The following is a 24,246-nucleotide window of genomic DNA, read 5'->3' on the forward strand; positions in this document are numbered from 1 at the left end:
CCCGATCGCCACCTGTTCCCACTCACCTCATGTTTAAATAGTCCTGTCTCTCCCCTGTCCTGTGTCAGTTTTGGTTGTTTCTCCGAATGGTCGTGCCAAGCCTCAGCTCAGACCCCCAACCTGGGGGGGGCGGAGCGCTATTGCAGGGTGGGCGCGTGAAGCTTGGGAATAAGTTGTAAACAAACATTGTTTGCTCGTAAAATCAATAGAATTGACACATTTTTAACACAACCGGCAGTTAAAAGAAAAGTGGCCTTTCAGCTATAATGCCCACATCAACAAAGTATGTATGATGAGGCATATATCTCCCTTGACATCGAACGTGTTCGGTGCGGAGATCCCTCTTTCTCTTTCTCTCTCTCTCTCGTCTGTGTTGGGGGCGGGGCATCTCGCTCAGACTCGCTGCAACACCGTGCACACAGAGATCTGCCGGTGGAGAACATAGCGTTCAAAAGTTACAATCTAATCTACAGAGCTCGATGTGGTCAATGCTCATTTGCCATAAGTATTTTCGCGGAATGTGACGACCCCTGCTTTGCTATCTCCTGTTGTGTGTGTGGCCCTTTAATGTTCTCCCTTTGTCTGTCAGCATTGATTGAGGACACCTGGCTGTAGTTCAAACTGCATCCACCAAACAATATGATTTATCTCGACCTCCCCAAAATCTGACACGGTGTGAGATGTCTTTTTTAGCTGTGCTGTCGTCATTTCCTGCGATCCTCTTCATGCAGTCAGTCAGAATGAATGAATGAATGGGTGTTTCTTTGACCATTTATAGGCAAATATGGGCGTTACGTGAAGCCCGCAAAAGCTGCGCCGCATTTCGTGTCGATTGTGATTTATAAAGGGAAACAGGCGTAGGAAGTGCCGTACGCACTTCCCTCGCCGGTACGCAATGTTTTGTGAATCGGAAAATGTCTGTGGCCGTTAATCAATCGCGAGGATGCTGGCTTGGTAGCACAGCCGAGCCGAGCATCTTGCTTCAGAAGCAAGGCAAGAATGCTTCCTGCTATTCGGAAAACGAAGAGTGGAACAGGCTAGCAAGTGTGCAGGTGTGCGTCATACGAGAGGCCCGCCTTACATCTTCCGCCACAGATTTGGGGAAATTGGTCCATGCGCAAAGCATTGTGGGGATTTTAAGGACGCGAAGTCTACCCATGTGCAGCCTCGAAATTTCCCCCAAACCAAGGACGCGGCCTCGGTGGAATTCCAAGTATGCTGGAGATTGGAACAGTCCTTCGGCGGCACTCGATGACGTAGCATCCTTGAAATATTGGCTTGGAAGCCAATATCCTCGCGATTGAGAAACGGCCACTACCTATTTTTTTGCTTTGTACTACGTAAGCAACCTTCCCACGTGAATCCTACGCAAGGCGTTATAAATGAGGCCCCTGAGCCAGACTCTCGATGACTCTCCGCAGAGGACCTGTTTTGGGAGAGCAGCCTTTTCGTTTATGCTTTTGCCTTGCCTTTATGTTAGTTTTGTTTAACGTTGGGTTGTGGTTAATACATATCTTTTCATATATCTTGTCCTTTCCACGCTTTTGTTATGGCCAAGAGCCAGGTCATGACAGGAAACACGAGCAATCTGTCCATCAGCTGGCCAAAAGGCATCATTCATACGGAGAAATGCACCGTTTTCAACTTCCTTAACTCGGAGTTCTGTTACTCCAATTACGTGTAAGGTGGGAGAAGTACTCCGATCAAGTACTTAAGTAAAAGTAGTATACTGCAGGGTAGCTTGTGAATTTACTCCAGGTGTAACTAAAGTCTGATTTAAGAGTTCATTATATTTCACATCATTCATCCAGATCTGTGAAGTAACTAAAGGTATTAAATGCGTGTAGTGGAGTAGAAGTACACCATTTACCTCTGGACTGTAGAGGAGCAGAATTACAAAGCAAAAGTGGAAATACTTAAGTACCTCAAAATAAGTACAGTACTTGAGTAAATGTACTTACTACCACCACTGCAGGTATTTTATGTCTGCTAGTAGCCCATCACCCACACTATACATAAAATGAATCAATGTGAATTCTGTTTAGTTTTTCCCCTAAAAAAATAACCTATAAAAATACTGTTAAAGAACCGGATCGCTAAGCAGTATTTGTAATTGTTTCAATTAGGCCTCATTATTTCACAGTGGCACAGGATCATCTGCCAATACAAGCACTTTTGTTCATGTTCAATCCATAATAAAATATAAAATTATAGTTGGATCTTTTTGTCTTGTTATTATTAGCAGAAAAAATGTATTGTTTGTACAACTATATACAATAAATTCTACCAATCTCGGTGAGAACCGGATTAGGGGGGGCTCGAAAATATTTCCAATTACACAAGGTATTAGCCTGACAGAGCCTGACAGAAAAAGGTTAGGAACCACTGCGCTAGTGGATTATCAACGGGGGGAGCCTCGCTGCGGGGAAATTCTACAGATGGTCAGTCCGCCCCTGAAAAATGTCTAAGCACACGTTGATAATAATTATAAAAAAAGTATTATTATTATTATTATTTTTTTTAAATCATCTCGCGACCCCCACTTTGGGATAGGGGACCTTTAAGACCGGGGGGAAAATTACAAGAATTCTCAATCCGAATTTGTGGATTCTAGCCAGATTTTTTGTAAACCTCCAAAATGCAGAAAGAAGAAACAGGAGCAAGAGACCAAAAATAGAGAGTAGGCAATTTATTGAAAACTGCATTTAAACTCAAACAGGCTGTTCATCAGCTGATCAAAAGTTTAAGACCATAGCCTTAAAAAGTCCAAATCTGCTCAACAATCGGCCTTTCATGTCATTTGCATTCAGGCCTTCACACGGTCATGACCTCCTGATGGCACAGAGAGAAAGTCTCTCTGTGTTTGAACGTGGCCGGACTGTTGAGCTGCAGAAGGCCTCGCACCGTCGCTGCCGAGGCTCAGACGCTCAGTTTACATTTCTTAAAAGATATTGAGGGTTACGGGACAAAAAAGTCAAATGGTAGACCCACTACCACTACAATGTCACCTGCGCTGGGACGGGACGGGGTGTGCCAATGAAGGAAGAAGCACCCCAGATCATGACGGAGCCTCCTCCACTGTGCCGCGTAGAAAAATATGTATTGCCAAGAAGCATTGTTTAAACAAGGAAATAATCTACCAAACGCAGATTTCGTTACTTTTTGTGTTAAGTTTATGTATATATGTAGATATGTATATAATATGAGTTTAATACGATCATTTTTAAACAGAACACTGACTGTAGCTCCTCTCTGAATCCTATTGAACTATCGAGCTGGATTTAGTGTTTAAATATTCTGTGAACTATTAAAGGAGAGGTGTCATGGCCATTTCCACTGATCATAATTCCATTGTTGAGGTCTACTAGAATAGATTTATACTGTGCAATTTTCCAAACTCACATTGGTTTCTCATACAGCATCTCTGTAAACTACGTGTATTCACTGAATTTCACTCTCTGCCTTTAACGGCTCGTTGTAGCTCCCATAGCTCCAGCCCCCACCCTCCCTGTGAGCACAGTGTGCTCTGATTGGTCGGGACGTTGTGAATCGCGCTGAGCTCCGTGGAGGTGTTGTTTCCTTGTTTAGGATACATAGCGAAACACAGCCAAACTCATCCTGAGCACACACAAAGTCACAGCCGAAGTAAAAACAATAAGTGTGGCTTGATATTGAGTAAGAAAAAGGTTGATAAACGCTGTGAGAATGGGTCTGCAGAGAGAATTTCGCCGCGATCCCAACTGTCTGTTATCAGCCTGCAGCCAGGGAGGAGAAATCAGCTGAGCTGCCTGCTCCCTGCACACAGATGTGTGTGTGAGGAAGTCCGTGGATTGGTCAATTTGGACCAATCAGCTGGGGCTTAATGTAACGGCTCCGCGGACGTAACGGCTCCACGGATTGGTCCATTTCGTTCCGGGTACGGGTTGACATCATGCCGTCCCGGAAGAATCAAATGGACAATGACGTATCTCCAACGAGGCGTTTTGGGGAGGTATTTTCTGTGTTAGAGTTTTACTCGCTACAGGGTGTACTTTGAGGGTTTTTGACTCTGCAGACCGTTTACATGCAGAAAAACCTTCATAACACACAAGGGGACGGGTAATAACCGGGAAAGCATGACACCTCTCCTTTAAGCAATCCACACCTCTCAGATATAGATTTAAAGATAGAGATATATTGATATATCTCTCTGTCCTGTCAACCCTTACCATTTGCAGATTGATTTTCTAGCGGCTTCTTTTAGGCAAAGGATATTTTGTGCATAATGGCTTCCAGCATTTAATTGTATAATTACAAACGTTATATTAAACAAATGAATGGTATTCACTTGACTTGAGTGTAAATGTTCTTACTGTATTGTAAGACTTCAGATATACTTACGTTATCATGTGAAACATTTTGAATATGAGGCGATAGAGACAAAGTGTGAGCGAATTGGTGTAAAACATCTGAGTTTTATTTCAAAGCAGAATGAGAACCACAGTTTTTTTAGTAAACTAACTGTATCAGAAACTACAGAGGCCAGGAAAACTGTTATATTTGTACATAGAAAGTAAAAACATTAGTAAACAAGGAACCATCATGGAAAACTGTACGGACTTATGATCTAATCTATAAAGAAAGTGATCTGTTGAAGGGACACTGGAACGAAAGGGAACAGCACTCCACTCACACTTATGTTTTTTTTCCTCTTTAACCAAGACAGACCCCACATCAAACTCCGTCTGTCCTCTCTAAACCTGCAACAAACAACAGTTAGAAAACAAACCACAACCAGCGTCCTCACTTGGCGTCCAGCTTGGCCATTTCCTGAAGATATATTCCGATGCTCTCGCTGTCAAACAGAACAAAGTAAATGTTTTTCAGAGAGGAGCTGGTGGACGACACAAAATGGTTGGAGATGGCCTTGAGGATGAGCTGGGCGGCCGTTTGTTTTGGGAATCCGTTCCTGTGAGACACAGACAGGGTGTGAAGACACAAGTATATCAAGTCAAGAAAGAATATTCTATAGTAGTTATCCTGTGAAGTGACATTGAGCAGATTACTTTTCTTACTTTAAGTACATTTACCTGATAATACTTCTCTACTTCTACTCAAGTAACATTTTCATTTCGACTTGTAATTAGGTATATATAGCATAGTATTTCTACTTTTACTTAAGTAAAGAGTTTGAGTACTTCTTCTGCCTCTGGTAATACTCCAACTTCAGGAAAGTTGTGTCAGGTGTTACACACGGACCGTAAACACTGGACAGATGAGCTTCGACCAGTGAGAGCCTGCATGTTTCTGATTGGCCAGCACAACGCCTTCACCGATGACATCATTTTTTTTGGTGGCAAAATCTCAGCCTTTGTTTATCCTTGTTGCCGGGTGATGCTACATAAGCCCCTGCTGAGCCCTAGCTGACAGTAAGTGATGAAAATCAGGTCAGAGGTCAGTTCTGCTGCCGGTATGAAACCCTCAGTGATAGTGTGTAACCTGCTGCCTTCATCCGTCACTCTCTCACTCTGTCTTCAGGTTATCACTAGGTGTAGGGATGTAACCATTTTAAGTTCACGATACGAGTTTTTTTTTTTTTTAAACAGAATGACAAATGACTGAAAAATATTTCTGTATTTATATAAACTGTACAAAACAACGTACATGTTCTCATCAAAATTGCAACTGTAAACTTTAAATTGTGCAACTGTATTTTATCTTAAATAACAAAAAGATACATAATTGGATTTTGAAAACAAATCCCACATCAAAATGACTCCATCAAAAGAAAAAATCCCTTAAAAAAAAGAAAGAAAAAAGTGCAGCTTGAAATGTATGCTCTGCTCGATCATGTGCTTTAACGGCACAATGAGTGACACGGTTGGATTTTTTCCGTCACTCAGCATGGTGGTGGCTGTTTTGAGTGGTTTGAGAAGTTTCACAATGTCCTCGGCAGGGGTGTAGTGCTATTTTTACAAGTACCGGAGCCTGGTCAGTGTTACATGTTGCCCCCTAACCCTAACCCCCAGAACCGTCCCTGCTGTCGCTCGCTCGCGCACACACACAGAGCCGAGCTTGAAGGAAACACAGAGACCCATACGTACTTGTACTGACACTGTACTGTATCATATTATTTTCAATGGTTTTATTGTATGATCAGTATGACAGATCGCCACTGGGCTTTCAACTAAAGACACAGCCACGCAAAAACTGTGGCATGTGTACAGCTCCTTATGGGTACACCCCTGGTCCCCGGCATCACGGATGTCCGAGTTATCCAGCGTGGCGATTTCACAGGCATTTCGTCGGACGTCTGCACTGAGGAGAGCAGCTGCCACGGCAAGTTGTTGTTCTAGATAGCGTTCAATCATGTCCAGCGAATCAAATCAAATCAAAATTAGTTCACGCCCTGTGCTGTTTAAAAAATTGCATCGCGATTCATTTTTTAGCTCAACCGATTTTAATCTTAACGCATCTGTACCGATTTTTAACCGGTTCACGATGCATCGTTACATCCCTACTAAGGTGTTACAGAAAGAGAAAAATGGTGTGTGGGCTGCTGCAGAACAGTGGAAGGTCAAAGGTCATTCTGTGGTACGGCCTCCACAGCAGTTTCTGATGTGGAGTTGGGACTCTCTTCCTGTTTGCTCATGTGCTGGACATTTATTTGTTATGTTTGACATTGAGCTGCTGTCTTCTTTACATCATCAGACTGCAGGGTGGCCATGTTGAGTGTTACTATAGTTACCTGCTGAGTGAAGTGCACAGACTGCGGATCAGCCAATCATTTCTAAGTCTCAGTGAGAGGATCTGAGCTGTGTGTTGGTGAGTGTGAGGGTGCTCACCGTCCAGCAGGAAGTGAGGGGAAGGCCACAGACTTGAGCTTCTTGTCCTCGGCCGCAGACAGACAGTTCTTCACCGTCTTCTCCAGCTGGTCCTCACACTTGTCGGAGCCCCACTGAGGGACGTTACAGTGGATGATGAAGCGGGCTGCCATCCCAGTGGCCTGGCCCACTGCCACTGCACCGTGGAAACACACACACACACACACACACACACACACACACACACACACACACACACACACACACACACACACACACACACACACACACACACACACACACACACACACACACACACACACACACACACACACACACACACACACACACCACACACACACACACACACACACACACACACACACACACACACACACACACACACACACACCACACACACACCACACACACACACACACACACACACACACACACACACACACACAACCACCCACACACACACACACACACACACACACACACACACACACACACACACACACACACACACACACTCTTTAATTCATAGCCCTCTTGTAATGTATAAATACTCTGGTGTCACAGTTGTCGTAAATGTTTGTCTGATCTTTTCCCTCTCGCTGAGTGACAGGGAGCTGATAAGACGCTGCAGGAAAGGAAGGTCGTGTTACGATGACACAAACTGTTTGATCATTTTTGTGTTTGTTAGTTTAAAATGATGTTACCCTTGCCTAATTTACACATTATTGTTTATTTTATTTCACTTAACAAAGAACATAAGGCACTAACACATTTTTTCTAAACTATCTTAAAGGTGGGGTAGGTAAGTTTGAGAAACCGGCTCGAGATACACTTTTTGTTATATTCCATGGAATGCTCTTAACATCCTGATAGCAATGAATATCTGAAGTGCTTTGACAAAAAATCCATAAATAAATATCATCTGTGGAAGCCGTAGTACTGTAAAAAGCACGACCAATCATTTTAGCCGGCCCGGCTAAAATGATTGGATGGCCTACCTGCCTGTCAGCCTTCCATCTGTGCACAAACTTATCTCGTGCCCTCATTGGTCATGTGCGCGTTCGTGTGTGTTGGAGGAGGGGCTCTGTAAGGAAGTGGCAGATTTTTTCCGGCTGTGTATTTTCAAATCCTAGCGATCTCGAGCTGGTTTCTCCAAAATTACCTACCCTACCTTTAAGTTATCAGTCTTCTTTAGTTTTGTTTCTCAAAGCCATGAAACTGAATTAAATATTTGTTATCAATGAATTCTTAACTAAGGTAAGCTTTTTAAATGATCTTAGCTTTAAGATGTTTTTATGACAGAAGGCCCAGAAGGGCTTCAAGTCATCAGACAGTGTGCCTTTCTTTAGAATAAAAACATGTATTTCAATCTAGTTTGAATAAATTACCTAAATAAAATATGAAGATAAAAAGCTCACTGTAAATAAAATGGTATGAAGGGCTCACAGATTTAGTGTGAATTTACTAGGTAAAACAATATGACTTCTTTGACACTCAGATGTTTTTTTCAGATTTCTGGCAACAGGGCTTAAAGAGAAAACTGTTTTAGCCTGAGGTCCAGACTCAGGTGGACGTGATGAACAGCTGTAGCTTCAACAGTGCTGGACTCATTCAAGTCTTTAAAGTTCAAACAGTAACCACACCCCAGACCAGAGATGGGGTCGTTACTAAAAAAAAGTAATATATTACATATTACATTAAAAAAAAGTAATATATTACACCACTTCGTTACTCTCTACATAAAGTAACTTGTTACTTTACTCGTTACTTTACTCGCTACTTTACTCGCAGGGCCGGCCCGCCCCTCCCTACAGGCAGATCACGCAGACTGCTAAAGTTTCAAATGTTCTCTTTAGTTCAGTTTCCATTGTCGCATAAAACTGATCCAGATAGCTCAGGGGCCTCATTTATAACGCCTTGCGTAGGATTCACGTGGGAAGGTTGCTTACGTAGTACAAAGCAAAAAAATAGGTAAAGAAATGTTCCGACATTTTCCGATTCACAAAACATTACGTACCGGCGAGGGAAGTGTGTACGGCACTTCCTACGCCTGTTTCCCTTTATAAATCACAATCGACTCGAAATGCGGCGCAGCTTTTGCAGGCTTCACGTAACGCCCATATTTGCCTATAAATAGTCAAAGAAACGCCCATTCATTCATTCATTTTGACTGACTGCATGAAGAAGATCGCAGGAAATGACGACAACAGCTAAAAAAGACATCTCACACCGTGTCAGATTTGGGTTATTTTGGGGAGGTGGAGATAAATCATATTGTTTGGTGGATGCAGTTTGAACCAGAGTAGCAGCATGGAGGTCGGATCGTCACCAAAGTAAATAAATAAGTGGTCCGAAAAAAGTTAATGACAAAAAAAATACACATAACCTTCCTCAGGCAGTGTGTTTGTACCGGGGACAGGAGACACCCCCTTGATGAGAAACTGTTAGAAATGATCGGGGAATCCCTCCGGAGTGGAGTCATGACGACTGGATCTGAATTATTTTTTTGTATTTGGTGGTTTGTGTTCCAGCTGTCGATCAGCAACTATATATCCATAATCCACCAGTTAAAGGAAATACAATGTGTTGTGTTATATTAGCTGTACAATTTACCACATATGGTGTTCTTAGTTTCCATACCTCCTGTGTTTTACGAGCGACTTATCAAGTCTTGGCAAACGGCATAAAACACGATTAAACGTGATAGTATATAAAACCATGCTCGTATCTACAACCTATAGAAATGCAAAACGGCGTCAGTTTAGACGTAATTCTGTCCTCCTGCTTACCGCATCATTTATGAGAAAACATTTCATAACATTAACACAACATATTCGAGGTGGTTTTAAATAACATATCCGTATTTATTTATTTCTCCAAGTTATGTTTTTGTGTGCACTGAGGAGTCTCAAACAGGCGTTTGTTTAATCATTTTAAGATTGGCTTTAATCAATGTTTGAAAATGAATTCTTCATATTTGATAAATGAGAGGTAACATTTTATTTATGGTATTATTTCCACATATTTCTCTCCATTCTTCCTTCTGCCAACAGTGTCGCAGTTTCTCGTCTCTCCCGTTTTTGTGCTTAGTGCGTACGCATGGGTTAGAGTTTGCGTGGAGGACAGCACATTTTCCCGTCAAGTTAGTATTTTATAAATCGCAAACATTGCGTAGAAACTGGCGTACGCCATTTTTTGAGCGTATATCCCTTTATAAATGAGGCCCCAGACCATGGCTGTTCTCTGTCTCCTGCTATCTGTATTTTGCGCAGTATATCTCTGAACGATGCGATGGTGATTCCACTGTGCAAATGGGCAACATTTTCTCTACTATGAAGGATGCTACAAGCCTGTCCATCTCTGCTTTGGTTACCGGTCCTCCAAATTCTAATTTGTGCTGCTTCGGAGTCGGCGGCGGCACACTCACAACATCCTCACTCTGGGTTCGGGGGTCCTTAGCTATTAGCTTCACCTTAGCATGTGTTCTTTGCAGGTGTTTGTTGAGGTTTGACGTGGTGTTTGCAGCAGTGGATAACAGCTTCTGGCCTGGACACAGTTTGCACCTCACCGTCACACTCCTGTCTATTCTTCGGACGAACTCAAAATAATGGGCATACCTCCACCCCTCGAAAGTTATAGCTGACTCTGCCATGTTTATGCAGCACTGCACGTGGAGATGTGGACGCGCAAGTCGTGCAGATTACGTACATATAAACCTGCGGTGGAAACCCCTCTTGTCTGTCAGTGTGATTATGACTGATTTTATAAAAGTAACGAAGTAACGCGTGTCGGGGCAATGGTAACTGTAGTGTGATTACTGAATTATAAAAGTAACGCGTTACACTACTCCGTTACCGACAAAAGTAATATTATTACCCACCCAACTCTGCCCCAGACCCAGATCTACTTAAACCTTCTGCTGGGTCTAGGTTGGAGAGAGACGAGTCTGAGTACAGAGGGAGAGGGGGGGCACATCTCTCTGCATTCTGTCGTGTGGTTATATCTCTACATTAAAAAAGCCTCAACAGCACAGCAGTGTCCCATGAGTGCAGTACCTGAAGCCACCTCCAGGGGCCCGTGTCCCTTGCGCAGCTCCTTGACCCCGTCCAGGAACTCTCGGCCCCCAGCCTTCTCCAGGGCGGTGCCTGGAACAGGACAGCAGCAGGTGAACACCAGACTGGGGGGACTTAATAAGAAATGAAGTACAAGTGAACATGTCTCCTTACCCACTCCGTCTTTCATGTCCATCTCTGCGTTTGTCGGGTTGATTATCCCCTCCACTTTGATTGTTCCGATTTTACTGATTTCACTCTCTGTGAGTGACAGCTGTGGAAACACAAGTTCATCAACAGAGAAACAGCTGCTGAGTTTCTGACTGAGTCTAAATGACACTGATTTGGCTCTCATGATATCATATTTGCACTGGAAGTAGACTAGAGGTTGATGCATCAGCAGCTTCAGTCCCTTACCTTCTGTCCCAGGAACAGGCTCTTTGCTGACAGGATGGTGAACCCGTCTCCAGGACCGTCCTCCACCGTGGAGTTTGGTACAGACTCGTTCTCTGTGCTCTGTGCACATGGAAAAAATATATTCCATTGTTTAAGGTAACAGTAAGAGTGTACAGAGTATAAGCCTAAAACCATACTCTTTATTCACCTAATCTTTCTCCTGATATGCAGTATTTCTTGAGTCTCAGTGTTCCTAGCTCTAGCTCATTTGATCATGACAGTTTTTTGACACAAAAACATTGAGCAGTTTGGCATATTGGGTTGAATGAAATAAAGATTACATATGTGACCCGAACACAAGGTCCACATAAGCTCTTTCTGGAGCTTTATATCTCACAGTTTTCTGAAGCAAACGGTGTGAAATTCAGCTACTGAAAAATATGATTTGGAAATGATTGTTCCCCTGATAGCTACAGACGTGTTCTAGTGAAGGTCTGAGTTTTTTGCAAACATACTTGTTAAGTGTTAATGAGATGCATTCTGTTGTTTGAGAATCTGACAAGCATTTCATTTTGAATCCACCCCTCCCCCCTGTTCCCTTGACTGACCTTTGGCTTGCGGCCTCGTTTGCCTTTAACCTTTTTGAGGGGTTTGACGGGTTTCTTGCTCTTTGGGCGTTCTTCCTGCTTCTCAGGGACGGACGCCTGGCTGTCCACCCTCACCCGGCCCCCCCCTCTTCTTGGAGAGCAGCTCTGGGTGGATGCGAGGCAGAACCCCTCCGCTTGATATGGTCACCCCCCGCAGAAGCTGGTGGAGAGACATTTCCAAAACAAAGAGTTTGAGGTGTGTATCAGCGGAAACATCTGACTCAGCTGAAACTTGCATTACCACACACACCTCACTCTCCAGGAACAAGACTTTAACTCAAATCACAATGAAAGGACATAACCTTGTTACTCATAAAGCAATAATTTCTTTATTTTCTAAGCCAAGGTATGAAGACCAAAACAGAGCTGAGAGAGAATATGACATTCATTCAACATCACTGCAAATGGATGCTAATGTGATGTGTCAATAGTTTGATGAGGTGATATTACAGCATGTCAGATGTTTTCAGCTTGTTACTCTTCCCTCAAAATGTCATGATTTCATTTTGCATTAGCAGCTGCTCTTCAAGCTTCTCCTCACTTTACCCTTCAATGACGTCTGGTGAAAACAGATTCTGAATGCTGTCTGAATTAAACAGATTTCTACTCCTCTGTGTCTTCTTTTAGCCAGAACCAACTTCAGAATGCAGCAGGGCACAGTTCAAAATCCCTTTAAAGGGCCCATGTCATGCTTTTCCGGTTATTACCCGTCCCCTTGTGTGTTATGAAGGTTTTTATGCATGTAACCGGTCTGCAAAGTCACAAACCCTGAAAGTACACCCTGTAAAACTCTAACACAGAAAAGACCTGTCTATGCTGCCTCAGAACACCTCGTTGGAGATTTCTCTTTTTCCATTGTTTTCTTCCTGGGTACAGTGACGTGCCCATACCCAAATGGACCCATTGGTCCAAATGGACCAATCCGTGGAGCCGTTACCTTACGTCCGCGGAGCCACGGACTTCCTCACACACACACACTCAATCTTTTCTCAGCTGCAGCTCCGCCGATTTCTCCTCCCTGAGACGGCGGGACGGCGAGGCTGCGGGTCGGTGTGTGAGCACACACACAAACTCCCAGCCAGGCTGCGGGTCGGTGTGTGAGCACACACACAAACTCCCAGCCAGGCTGCGGGTCGGTGTGTGAGCACACACACAAACTCCCAGCCAGGCTGCGGGTGTGTGTGTGTGTGTTTGGGCTGGTTTCGGGCTGGGTTTCACTGTGTCTCGCTGTGTCTCGCTGTCTCGCAGACGGCCACTGGGCTCACAGGGAGGGGGGGGCAGGAGCTCCAACAAGCCGTTTAGGACAGAGAGTGAATACACATACTTTACAGAGATGCTGTATGAGAAACCAATGTGAGTTTGGAACATTGAACAATATAAATCTATTCTAGTAGACCTCAACAATGGAATTATGATCAGTAGAAATGGCCATGACATGGGACCTTTAACACATATTTCTTTGTTTTGAAAGCAACTTTGTCATAACTGTGTTAGGAAATAAGCATAGCCCAATATATTTTGTCAACATAAAGTCAGAGAAGTATTTGCTTGTACTTGATAATGTTGATTAGAGCAGCTTCATCATGACCAGCTGTAATGGAGACACCCATCAGTGAGCGGCTGGTACCTGGTTGAGCTCCTCGTCGTTGGCCACAGCCAGCTTTATGTGCCGGGGAGTTATTCTGCCTTTCTTGTTGTCCCGTGCTGCGTTTCCAGCCAGCTCCAAGATCTCAGCTTAGAGAGAAAACACATTGTGGAAACCTGTCAAACATACATGTGTGTTCTGCTATTTAAACATGGTTACTTCCCACTGTGAGACTCCCAGCCGAGCACCAAGAATGTAACAACCGACGGGTTCGGACTGACACCTGACACAGCAAATAAACATCCAGTAAACATCTTGTTTGCCTCTGTGTTACTGGCTTTAAGGCCCGGACAACTTAGGCCCCGTCCACACGGAGACGATATCAGTTGAATCCGCTAACGTTCTCTATCGTATAGACTAGTGGTTCTCAACTGGTCAGGCCTCGGGACCCACTTTTTCCTTTGTCAATAAATCGCGACCCGAAATTTGAACCACTGAAATCTATTCAACAAAAAAATCGTGCTGTAATATATATACGCTTTTCAGCATACAATATGAATTAAAGTGAAGTACAGTGCATCCCTTATATCCCTTCACAGAACTAAAGAATGCTTTTAAATAAGGTTTAATGAAATGATGGAATCAAAGCTGAACTGTATAATATCAAAAGGCACACATGCTGAAAACCCAACCCCAGCAGGGGGTCTGGGGGTATTCTCCCACAGGAGATTTTTAGAAATACTAACATATAAACTACGCATTCTGGTACACTCTGAGAAGAAAATAAATAAATCTATTACTACCCGACATATTAATAATATTTTATGCCATTGTTTGTTTTTCACTTTGTTCTGACAGCTGAACTTGCTGCTCCTCACAGAGAGAAGAGCAAAGAGGAGATAGTCTGTGTGACTTACTTTAAATTGTGGGTAAGGGTAGATAGCTCCCATTGTTCTGTGACCTGTCAGTCATCAAACCGGGGGTCATATTTCATTATGTGTTCATTTTTATCTGAAGTTGTACCCATGGATGTATAAAGAATAGTTCTACCGCAAAGTTATTCTCCGTGGGGACTTCCGACAACAATCTTGATTCTGATTGGCCAGAAGACTCGAAAAAACATCAGCAAAGATGTTTTATTGAGAAGATGATCACTACGTGACAGAAGTTTTCAAAACCGTTTATGGTCTCCGGTACTTCCAGTCCAACGCCTACTGCATGCACAGCGTTAGAAAATCGGGCCTTCAAAATAAAATGTTGACTTTTTTCCAAAAAAAAAGATATATATATTTTGTTCAACTTTTTTTTTCCTTCACTCACACATCTTCGACCCACTCGAAACGGGTCCGCGACCCCCTTTTGGGTCGCGACCCACCAGTTGAGAAACACTGGTATAGACGGTTCGTCCACACGAGGCCGACACGGAAACACGTTTCTTGAGCCGATTCCGTGTGGACGGAAGACTTTTTTGATATCGAATTCGGTTCGTTTTCGTCTCGTCTCCGTGTGGACGGGGCCTTAGACCCATCCAAAAATATAGACCTGTGCTATAATGAACAATGTTTGTGTTACAATTAATATCATATTATTATAATTTATAGTCATAATGCTTGGAATTTAATTTAAGATTGTTAGATGCAGATGTATTCTCTTCCATATTTTCTTTAGTGTAGATGTCTTGTGCTTTTTAAAGGTGTTATATTATTTATAAATGTTTATTTTATAAAATGATAAGTATGTAAGATCAGGGACTATAACATCAGATCATATAGATCATAAAACTAGATATTAAAGTAGTAAAACTATGTGATACATGACAATGGCGCACATCAAAATGTGAAACTACTTTTATTGCCTTTAGAAGACAACTAAAACACGTATATTTTGGATTATTTTTTAACAATGTCCGTTGGACCGAAGAATATTTACATATAATGTATTTTTTACACATACAACAGTACACCTGGAATCATGCCCTTACACTACATGCTGTAACAGAACGTGTCACCCACCTGCCAGGTACTCGATGACCGCGGCCATGTACACCGGAGCCCCCATGCCGATGCGGTATTTGTGTGTGCCGATGCGCAGGTACCTCATCATCCTCCCCACAGGGAAGATGACCCCCGCCCTGGCTGAGCGGGACATCTTGGTGGCCTTCTTCTTCCCTCCTCTGGCTGACATCTTGATCTGCACAGCGGGGCGGGGCGGGGGGTGGGGTGGGGGGAAACACATCACACTGTGACACATACAGCAGCTTTTGAAACAGAACATAGGGTTAGTTCTCCTGCACAAAGAAAACGTTTACATAAGCACTATTTCTTTGTTCTAAAGTAGTTAAGATTGTAAACCGCACTTTTAAATTAAATTATTGGTTTTCAAATGTCAAAACCTAGACAAACAAAACCAAAACAGCATTTGAACATTGTTTTCTTTTGTACATTTTCCAGCCACATATTTATTATTAATGTGTATTTAAATGTTATAATACAAGTAAAAACTGTGTGAATATAACCAGAGTGCTCTACACAACTGGGGACTGACAGTGCTAGTTTGACAAACACATAAGTACATTGATAGTGAATTGATCACAAATAAATTGCACCGGAGTGCAAACTGTCCACAGAGGATGTTAAGACACTGGGACATTTAGAGATTTTTGCTGTGTTTTTTTTCTCTCATAGAAGCCCATTTTTTTTACGATTATTTGCCAAATAAAATCCTAGATAAATAATTTGTATCACAGTACATTTACTCAAGTACTGTACTTAAAAACACATTTAGGTACTTTTACTATACTTTACTTGAGTAATTTCACATTATACTACTTTATACTTGTACTACATTTTGAAGGCAAATGCTGTACTTTATACTCCACAACATTTATTATCAAGTAGCGCGTTCACGCCGGAGTACTTTTCCCACAATAGTTCATCAGAACTACGATATATTTGCGTTCACACCAAAAAGCCCCAGGAACTGAATTAGTTAATCAGAACCATTTTTACCCCGTTTTCAGTCCCTGCTAGAGAGCAGGGACTTTCGTGGGAGAAAAAAGTTCACACGTCTGATTGGCTGTGCGGAATGCATACCACGCCCCGTTTAACTCTGAATTTTTTTTTGGAGCGGCCATTGTATTTGCTGGCATTATTAGCCCAGCGCACCAACGAGAGTACTTTTGTGAAAGCAGTTATTATGGCAACAATAAGAATACGAAAATCATCGGAGCGGTGGAGTGCTGCGGGAGTGTCTGCGTGCGCATCTCTCCCAGATGAGCTAAACAGTTTTTTTGCACGCTTTGAGAGCAGCCAGGCTGTGGAGGTACAGAGGGACCAGGAGCTACACTGCCCTTTTGTTTTAAATAGGGCAGATGTGTGTAAATCCTTTAAAAGGGTTAACCCACACAAGGCTCCTGGACCTGATGGCATCCCTGGCCGTGTTCTCAGGGTGTGTGCAGTTCAGCTGGCAGAGGTGTTCACAGACATCTTCAACAGGTCCCTGCTGCAGTCTGTAGTCCCCACATGTCTTAAACACTCCACCATCATTCCTGTCCCCAAAAAGACAATCATCACCTGCCCCAACGACTACCGCCCAGTAGCACTCACCTCCATCATAATGAAGTGCTTTGAGCGGTTAGTCAAATTATTCATCACCTCCTCCCTCCCTGAATCTCTGGACCCCCTGCAGTTTGCCTACAGAGCAAACAGGTCCACAGACGACGCCATAGCCCTCACCCTCCACACTGCCCTCTCACACCTGGACCCGAAAAAGAGGAACACATATGTGAGAATGCTGTTCATTGACTACAGTTCAGCATTCAACACCATTGTGCCCTCCAAGCTGGCCATCAAGCTCAGAGACCTCGGACTCAACAGCGCCCTCTGCGACTGGATCCTGAACTTTCTGACGGGCAGACCCCAGGCAGTGCGGGTGGGAAATATCACATCCTCCACCCTGATTCTCAACACCGGTGCCCCTCAAGGCTGCGTGCTCAGCCCTCTCCTCTACTCCCTGTTCACCCACGACTGCGTGGCCACACACAGCTCCAACACCATCGTGAAGTTTGCTGATGACACGACCGTCATCGGCCAGATCACAGACGATGACGAGACGGCATACAGAGAGGAGGTCGAAAACCTGACATCTTGGTGCCAGGAGAACAACCTCCATCTCAACATCAGCAAAACAAAGGAGCTGATTGTGGACTACAGGAAGCAGCAGGGAGAGGGACACGCCCCCATCGCCATCAATGGGACTACGGTGGAGAGAGTCAAAAGCTTCAGGTTCCTTGGGGTCCACATCACTGAGGACCTGACATGGTCTCTTCACACCACCACCATCACTAAGAAAGCTCGACAGCGGCTCTTCTTCCTCCGCAGGTTGAGGAGGTTCAAAATGGATTCCAGGATACTCTGCAACTTCTACAGGTGCACGATAGAGAGTATCCTCACTGGCAGCATGACGGCCTGGTACGGCAGCTGCACCGACCTCGATCGTAAGGCTTTACAGAGGGTGGTGAAAACTGCACAGCACATCACCAGGACGGAGCTGCCATCCATGGAGGACCTTTACTCCCAGCGGCTCAGGAAGAAATCACTACGGATTATCAAAGACCCCCATCACCCCAGCCACAAACTGTTCTTTCTGTTGCCGTCTGGCACACGTTACCGCAGCATCCTGGCAAGGACAAGAAGATTCGGAGACAGTTTCTTCCCGCGGGCAGTGAGACTGTTAAAAAATTGAACTGTTGAAACAACTTCAAACATTCAACTGCTACTCAGTAGTATGTATCTAATACCTAATATATATATATCATTCCAATAACTTGTATATAGACTCATACTGCACTATTCCACATCATAACTTTATTTCATTTTTATAACTATTATTATTTTTGTATTGCTCTTGCTCTTATTGTTATTATGTTATGTTATTATGTTGCATTGTTGGAGAAGCCTGTGACATAAGATTTTCAACTGCATAATTACTCTGTAGCTATGTCAGATTGACAATAAAGAACCTTGAACCTTGAACCTTGAGTGATGAGGATGTGTCGGCACGTCTGGCGATTTACTCGGAGGATGGGATCCAGCAGCTTCTACTGAAGGCAGTTTCCAACTGCAAAATGTATCAGCGTTGTTCGGTAAAGTTAGCCGACATGGGAATCTTCCACAGCGCACACTCATGCCGGGACAAAATAAAGAAACTAAAGCAGGACTACAAACAAATAAAAGACCATAATAACAAGAGTGGTAACGGCCGGAAGACCCGTAAATGGTATGATCGATTGGATGCTCTGCTCGGCCAGACCCTCATTCTCCGGCACTTGTGGTGAAACGGCGGATTCAGTGGCCTGTGAATTGTCCAACGACAACTACTACGAAGGTAAAATAAACTACATGCACTGCACTGTTTTAATCTGCACAATCCTGGTCTCAGATGTACTTTTATTTGCTCAGTAGATCGAGCTAGCCATGCTAGCCAGAACTGGCTAACACTGCTAGCCAGTTCAGCCTAGCATGGCTAATAACATCATTCTCGGCCGCTATAAAAACGTTTTTGACTTGTGAATAAGTGTGTAATGTTTTCTGTAATTTGCTTCACTAACTCATGGCACTAATTGTGTGTTTCAGGCGAGGCAGGACAACTCTCTGGATTGGAAACAAGTGAGCTTTCCCCTCCGGATCACAACAGCAGCACTTTCTCGTCTCCTTTTCAACCATCCAAACGCAAAAGTACGTACAAACACACTGTAACTACTCTGGTCTTGAAAGAACGTTACGCATCGAACTGATGTCCACTAATCACGTTTATTTCCTTCTTGGTACAATTATGAAACACCGTGAAAAAACATCGTTTACACTTTTAGCGCCCTTTTCACTCTCTCATAAACATCCGGGCTAGAGGTCACATGACTTCCGGTAAGAAAACGTATAATTTTTGGACAAAGTTCAAGCGTACATTAAGCACTCTAAAAAAATATAAAACAATAAATAAGGGCACTTTGAGCGTCAGCTATTTGATGCTATCTTATCTTCTACTTTACACCTGCATTTTGTACCCTGTCCCTGTCTGCACCATGTCCAATGTTGTCTCTGTTGACAACCTACTAGGCGATCAAACTGATCTTGTATCTTGCTTATTTCTCCTTAGGAAAGCGGGCACGGGATGACAGCTTCCTTGACACCATCATGGTGATGGAGAACTGCCGTGCCATGGTCAGCAAGGAGAATGAGGACCTGCGTGCCAAGGAGATGCACGACGAACGGCTGCTGCATTCACACAAGGCCCAGGAATCGGACGACCAGCTGCTCATGGTGATGCCGCGCCATGCTGACTCGGCGGCGCGCCAGGTGGAGGTGTCGGCGCGCCAGGTGGAGCAACAAAATACCTTTCAGGCTGGGCTTCTGGCAGTGCTAAGCGAGCTGATTAAATCCAACAGGCCTTCAATAAAAAAATTAAGAAAAACTTGTCGTTGTTGATAAACTGTACAATGACTTGTTGGGAGGCGTGTGGTGCGTTGGTGTTCGGATCAGGGGAGCACAGGTTCAAACCCCACTGCAGTCAGCATGTCGTTGTGTCCCTGGGCAAGACACTTCACCCCAAATTGCCTACACCTGGGACAGTTAATTTTGTATTATTGTGATTATATATATGCCACTGTTATTAATACTGACACTTCACTTTGCACTAAGGTGTGTCTGCTGCTGAGCCTATCTATTGTTATTATATATATATATATATATATATATGTTTTGATACTACTGACACTTTATTTGATATTGAAAATGTTAACTTCTATTTACATGCATACGACACACCTGGGACAGCGTGATGCTGTTATTGATATTGTCTTGAGTGTGCAATAAAAGAGAACCTACATGGCGATTAAACAGAGCCTGTATCTTACATTTTTCATTACATTTCATGTAACTAAGCTTGCTTATTTCTCCTCTGACACTTTATCTTTACAGTGACCTGTGTAGCATCCTATACATCACATGCAAGTGATTATTCTGATACCATCATGTTTCATCGGTTATAAACTGGCGAAGCTTTATTTATTGTGGCTTTCAAAAAGATAATTTCATTGTATTTCAAAATGGCGTCCAACACAAGCACTATTTATTTATAGAAAGAGAAATGGTTAAGTTTGTTATTACCAGTGTTGTGAGTTCAATATTTTTAATTAATTATAGTAAGGGAACATCTTAGGAGTTAGTGTAGTGAGTTTCAGAGCAGTGTAATAATTATTTGACCTAAAACTAAATGTTTTTATGAACATGACATGGGGATTTGCTAACTTTTGATTTCCCCCATTTTACACGACACAAATGGAGGCCACTATGGGCCAAAACTAACACGTAGGTTTCTGTAGGGTTCATGGCAGACGGATGCAGTTGCTCTCAGGAGGATATATAATAAAGGTGTGTTAGCTGCTGAGCCTATTTAGTGTGCATACGACACACCTGGCACAGTTTATTCATTTCACACGTAGGGTAGCGCGTGCATGTCGTCGTCCAATCCTTTTGTCAATCCTTCTTAACCGCCTTCGCTTCCGAATCAGCATTGCTATTGCATTTGACTGGTCGACGATCTGTATTTGTGTTTGCTTAAATAACTCAGACGAAGCTCATGTCTGAGGTCGGAAGGTAAACAGACGCCTCATATACAGCAGGTGGGCGCGGCAGTATACGCGGGAGGTTTTTCTTCTTCTTTTTCTCTCGGTTTTTTGGCGGATTGCAACTTTAAGGTGCATACCGCCACCTACTGTGCTCGCCGTGAAGTTGTTTGCGGCCTGCCAGTAAACCCAAAGCAGAAGAAGAAGAAGTGACGTCAGCGGTTCATTGGCCAAATCCACCCCCAGGAACTCATTTTGGTGTGAACGCGATCTGCTTTAGTTCATCAGAACTAAAAGAGTTCTGATGAACTAAAGTTCTCATGAACTATTGTGGGAAAAGTACTTGGTGTGAACGCGCCTATATTTAGTTACTGACTATTTTGAAGATTTAGATTATTTATTCTAAATATAAATTAACTATTAAATGATCATATATTATATAGGTTAGGCTACCCAGTAGTATATAAAGTAGTTCAAATAAACCCTGCCTCTACCAAGTGCAAAATTAAGGTGATCAACACATTCATTCATAAATATTTATAATAATTCAATTCTTAAATGGCCCATTCTGCAAAATTAGTATTTTTACTTGAGTAAATAATCCGAACACTTCTTTCACCTATTATATTCAGTGTAAAACCTGATGGAGTCAGGCAGGTATCAGCCCAAGGTGAGTGACACCCATAGACTGTATGGTGACACCCTGAGGAAGGAGGGAAGGAAGCCTTTAAACAAGCTGCTGCTGCAGGAGAAAAACATCCGTGACGTCCACTGTCTGTATAGGACGCCATAATGAAAGCCAGTCGTCTTTTTCTCCAACAAACTATGTTGACCAAGGTGGAAAGGATACCATTACCCCCGAGGCTTCCATGTAAACAAGTCCCAGCCGGGAGGCAGGGAGCCGGGCTGCGGCCTGCAGCAACCCCTTGGAGCCCGCATCCCCTACACGTATGCACTCATTAACACAGCCGCTCACAGCTGCTGTCAGAAGGGGACGTAGGATGTACGTACCGTGTTCGGTGGAAAAAGACGGGAATGTGACCGGGGCCATGTAAGCTAACGGTAGCCTACTGTATCGAGCATTACGTACAGCGAGGCAGCAACTGCTTTCGACGTAGCTACGCAGACGTTCAAATTACTTTCTGGTTATGTAAATCGTAGAGAAGCCTTTCACAGCAACACTTAATCAAACGTTGATATATATTTTATTATTATTTCTCATTCTTCCACTAATTCAAGAGAACGTAAAGCTAAGGGTATGTCAGTGTCAGCTACGAGAGGTCGGCTGGGTACGTCCAAATAAAAATACTCATTAGGCTACATATTCCGCGAGGCACTTTCGCGTGCACTGTTAAATAGAGACAACATGAACACAACGACCCTTTTCTCTGAAGCGCCCCCCCCCCGCATCGAACCCTCTGCATGTGTATCACATCAGACATGGAAAGTAGCGTCCAGTTAATCCGGATGTGCAGCGGAAAAGCTTCCAAGTTCCTCCATATCCAGTGTTTGCTCTCTACCTGTTAGTGCTGCTTTAGGCGGATCCGCGCGTGACAGAAGCCCCCGGTGAGAGACGGCGCGCGGTGTTTTGGTTCCGTTCCTCTGTTGTCCTTCTCACCGTGTTCTAGCTTCCCAACCTGAGAGGAACCCCACGGAGCTGCAGGAACAGCGTAGTCTGGAGGAGGCTGGCTCTGTGCTACTGATGCTGCAAAGGGGAAAAATTCAGAAAACGCCCCCCTAACATGGCTTAAAGAGGGATGATGTTGTTGAGGGAAATGCAGTGTGCTTACTTAGCATGAAGTCAATCCTAATATAATAGGCTATATACATTGAAAATATTTGTACCACTGAGGCCAGTAATTGGTACTCTAAATGTGCCTCGCATGAGGCCTTGCAGCAGGATATAGCCTACTGGGTAGTTCACTTGATGCTTTCCAGCCAGGCAGGAGGCTACACTAGGCTCAGTGAAAGCTGCACAGGACCAGGTCTAACAGGCAGTGGAACACTTCCTCTGTCCCTGAACATGCAGAGTGTGGCAGTGGATCAGAGGATCCTGGCAGCCTGTCTGATCATCAGAAGGGAAATCCCTAGGCTGAGAGACTCTCAGCAGCACTTTGTTGAAATGTGGTGGGGATTAAAATAAAACTGTATTGCGCGCCACCCTTTTTTATGTACACACTAGTTTCCCTACTATTTGTCAGCAACACCTGTAGACACAGGGTTCACAGTGCCAGGCTACACACTATTTTCGTAGGAACCATTATATGTGCCTGGGGAAATTATTGAGGAAGCCAAAAATCTCTGTCTTTTTTTAGGAGACTTCCACCTGTTCTCCACGCAGAAACACACACCTGCAACTGACAAGTTGTGAAAAATATGACATGTCATCTGTATGTCCCCCCAGAAGATTTATTTTTATTTGTACATGCAAGCTATGCATTTTGGGTACTCTTTGAGAAGAGAATAAACCAAAAAGACAACATTTAATTTAAGCTAACAGGCCAAGCAACATTGCCCCTTACATGTTTTGGGTCCTTTTCGAGTCAGTAGAGTAAGGAGGAATTATTTTGAGTTTACATTTCCTTTTTTGTGTGCAGTGCCTAAGTTTACTGACTTGGGTCCCCAGAAACACATCCACCAAGTGTGAACAGACAAACTGTTTACAAGATGTACATGTTATCGTGTGCAAAATAAACCAGTGTTCTGGTTTATTACATTTCTCTGTGCACGCTATCTTTCGGAACATTTCTAAGTTATACTTTCAAAAAGTGTTTGGCACATCATGTCCCCAGCGTCCCCAGTGTAAATGACACCTGCCTCTGCAAGGAGTAAAGGTACTTATCGCAGAGATAAACTCAAAATAATCAAGTCTTCGCTTTTGAGAAGCTGAAATTGAGAAATGTTTCTTAACGAAACGACCTAAACAATTAGCAAAATTGCTGCCAATAATTTGTTGTCAACCTACTTATTGGTACTTTAATATAATGTTGGATGGCATCATATTACACAAGTTCTTCCTAAGGTCTGTGTGTAAAAATTGCAACTTATGAAGTACCTAACTACATTTCTAAAGTAAATCTAAATAAAAAGTACATTGTTTCCCTTTGAATTGTTGTGAAGT

At 43.3% G+C, this 24,246-nt stretch overlaps 1 protein-coding gene across 1 annotated transcript; it reads right to left on the bottom strand.

Moving 5' to 3' along the window:
• Window positions 1-4,434: 4,434 nt before the first annotated feature.
• Window positions 4,435-22,803, bottom strand: LOC117492041 (core histone macro-H2A.2). Its single transcript, XM_034142179.1, is given in 10 exon segments — window positions 4,435-4,948; window positions 6,825-6,999; window positions 10,880-10,969; window positions 11,051-11,150; window positions 11,294-11,392; window positions 11,881-12,003; window positions 12,005-12,079; window positions 13,547-13,653; window positions 15,517-15,694; window positions 22,744-22,803. Coding segments are annotated over 9 exon segments (1,107 nt in total). The 5' UTR covers window positions 15,689-15,694; window positions 22,744-22,803; the 3' UTR covers window positions 4,435-4,782.
• Between the last annotated feature and the right edge of the window lie 1,443 nt (window positions 22,804-24,246).

This window comes from Trematomus bernacchii, unplaced genomic scaffold (assembly GCF_902827165.1).
Source record: "Trematomus bernacchii unplaced genomic scaffold, fTreBer1.1, whole genome shotgun sequence".
NCBI lineage: Eukaryota > Metazoa > Chordata > Actinopteri > Perciformes > Nototheniidae > Trematomus > Trematomus bernacchii.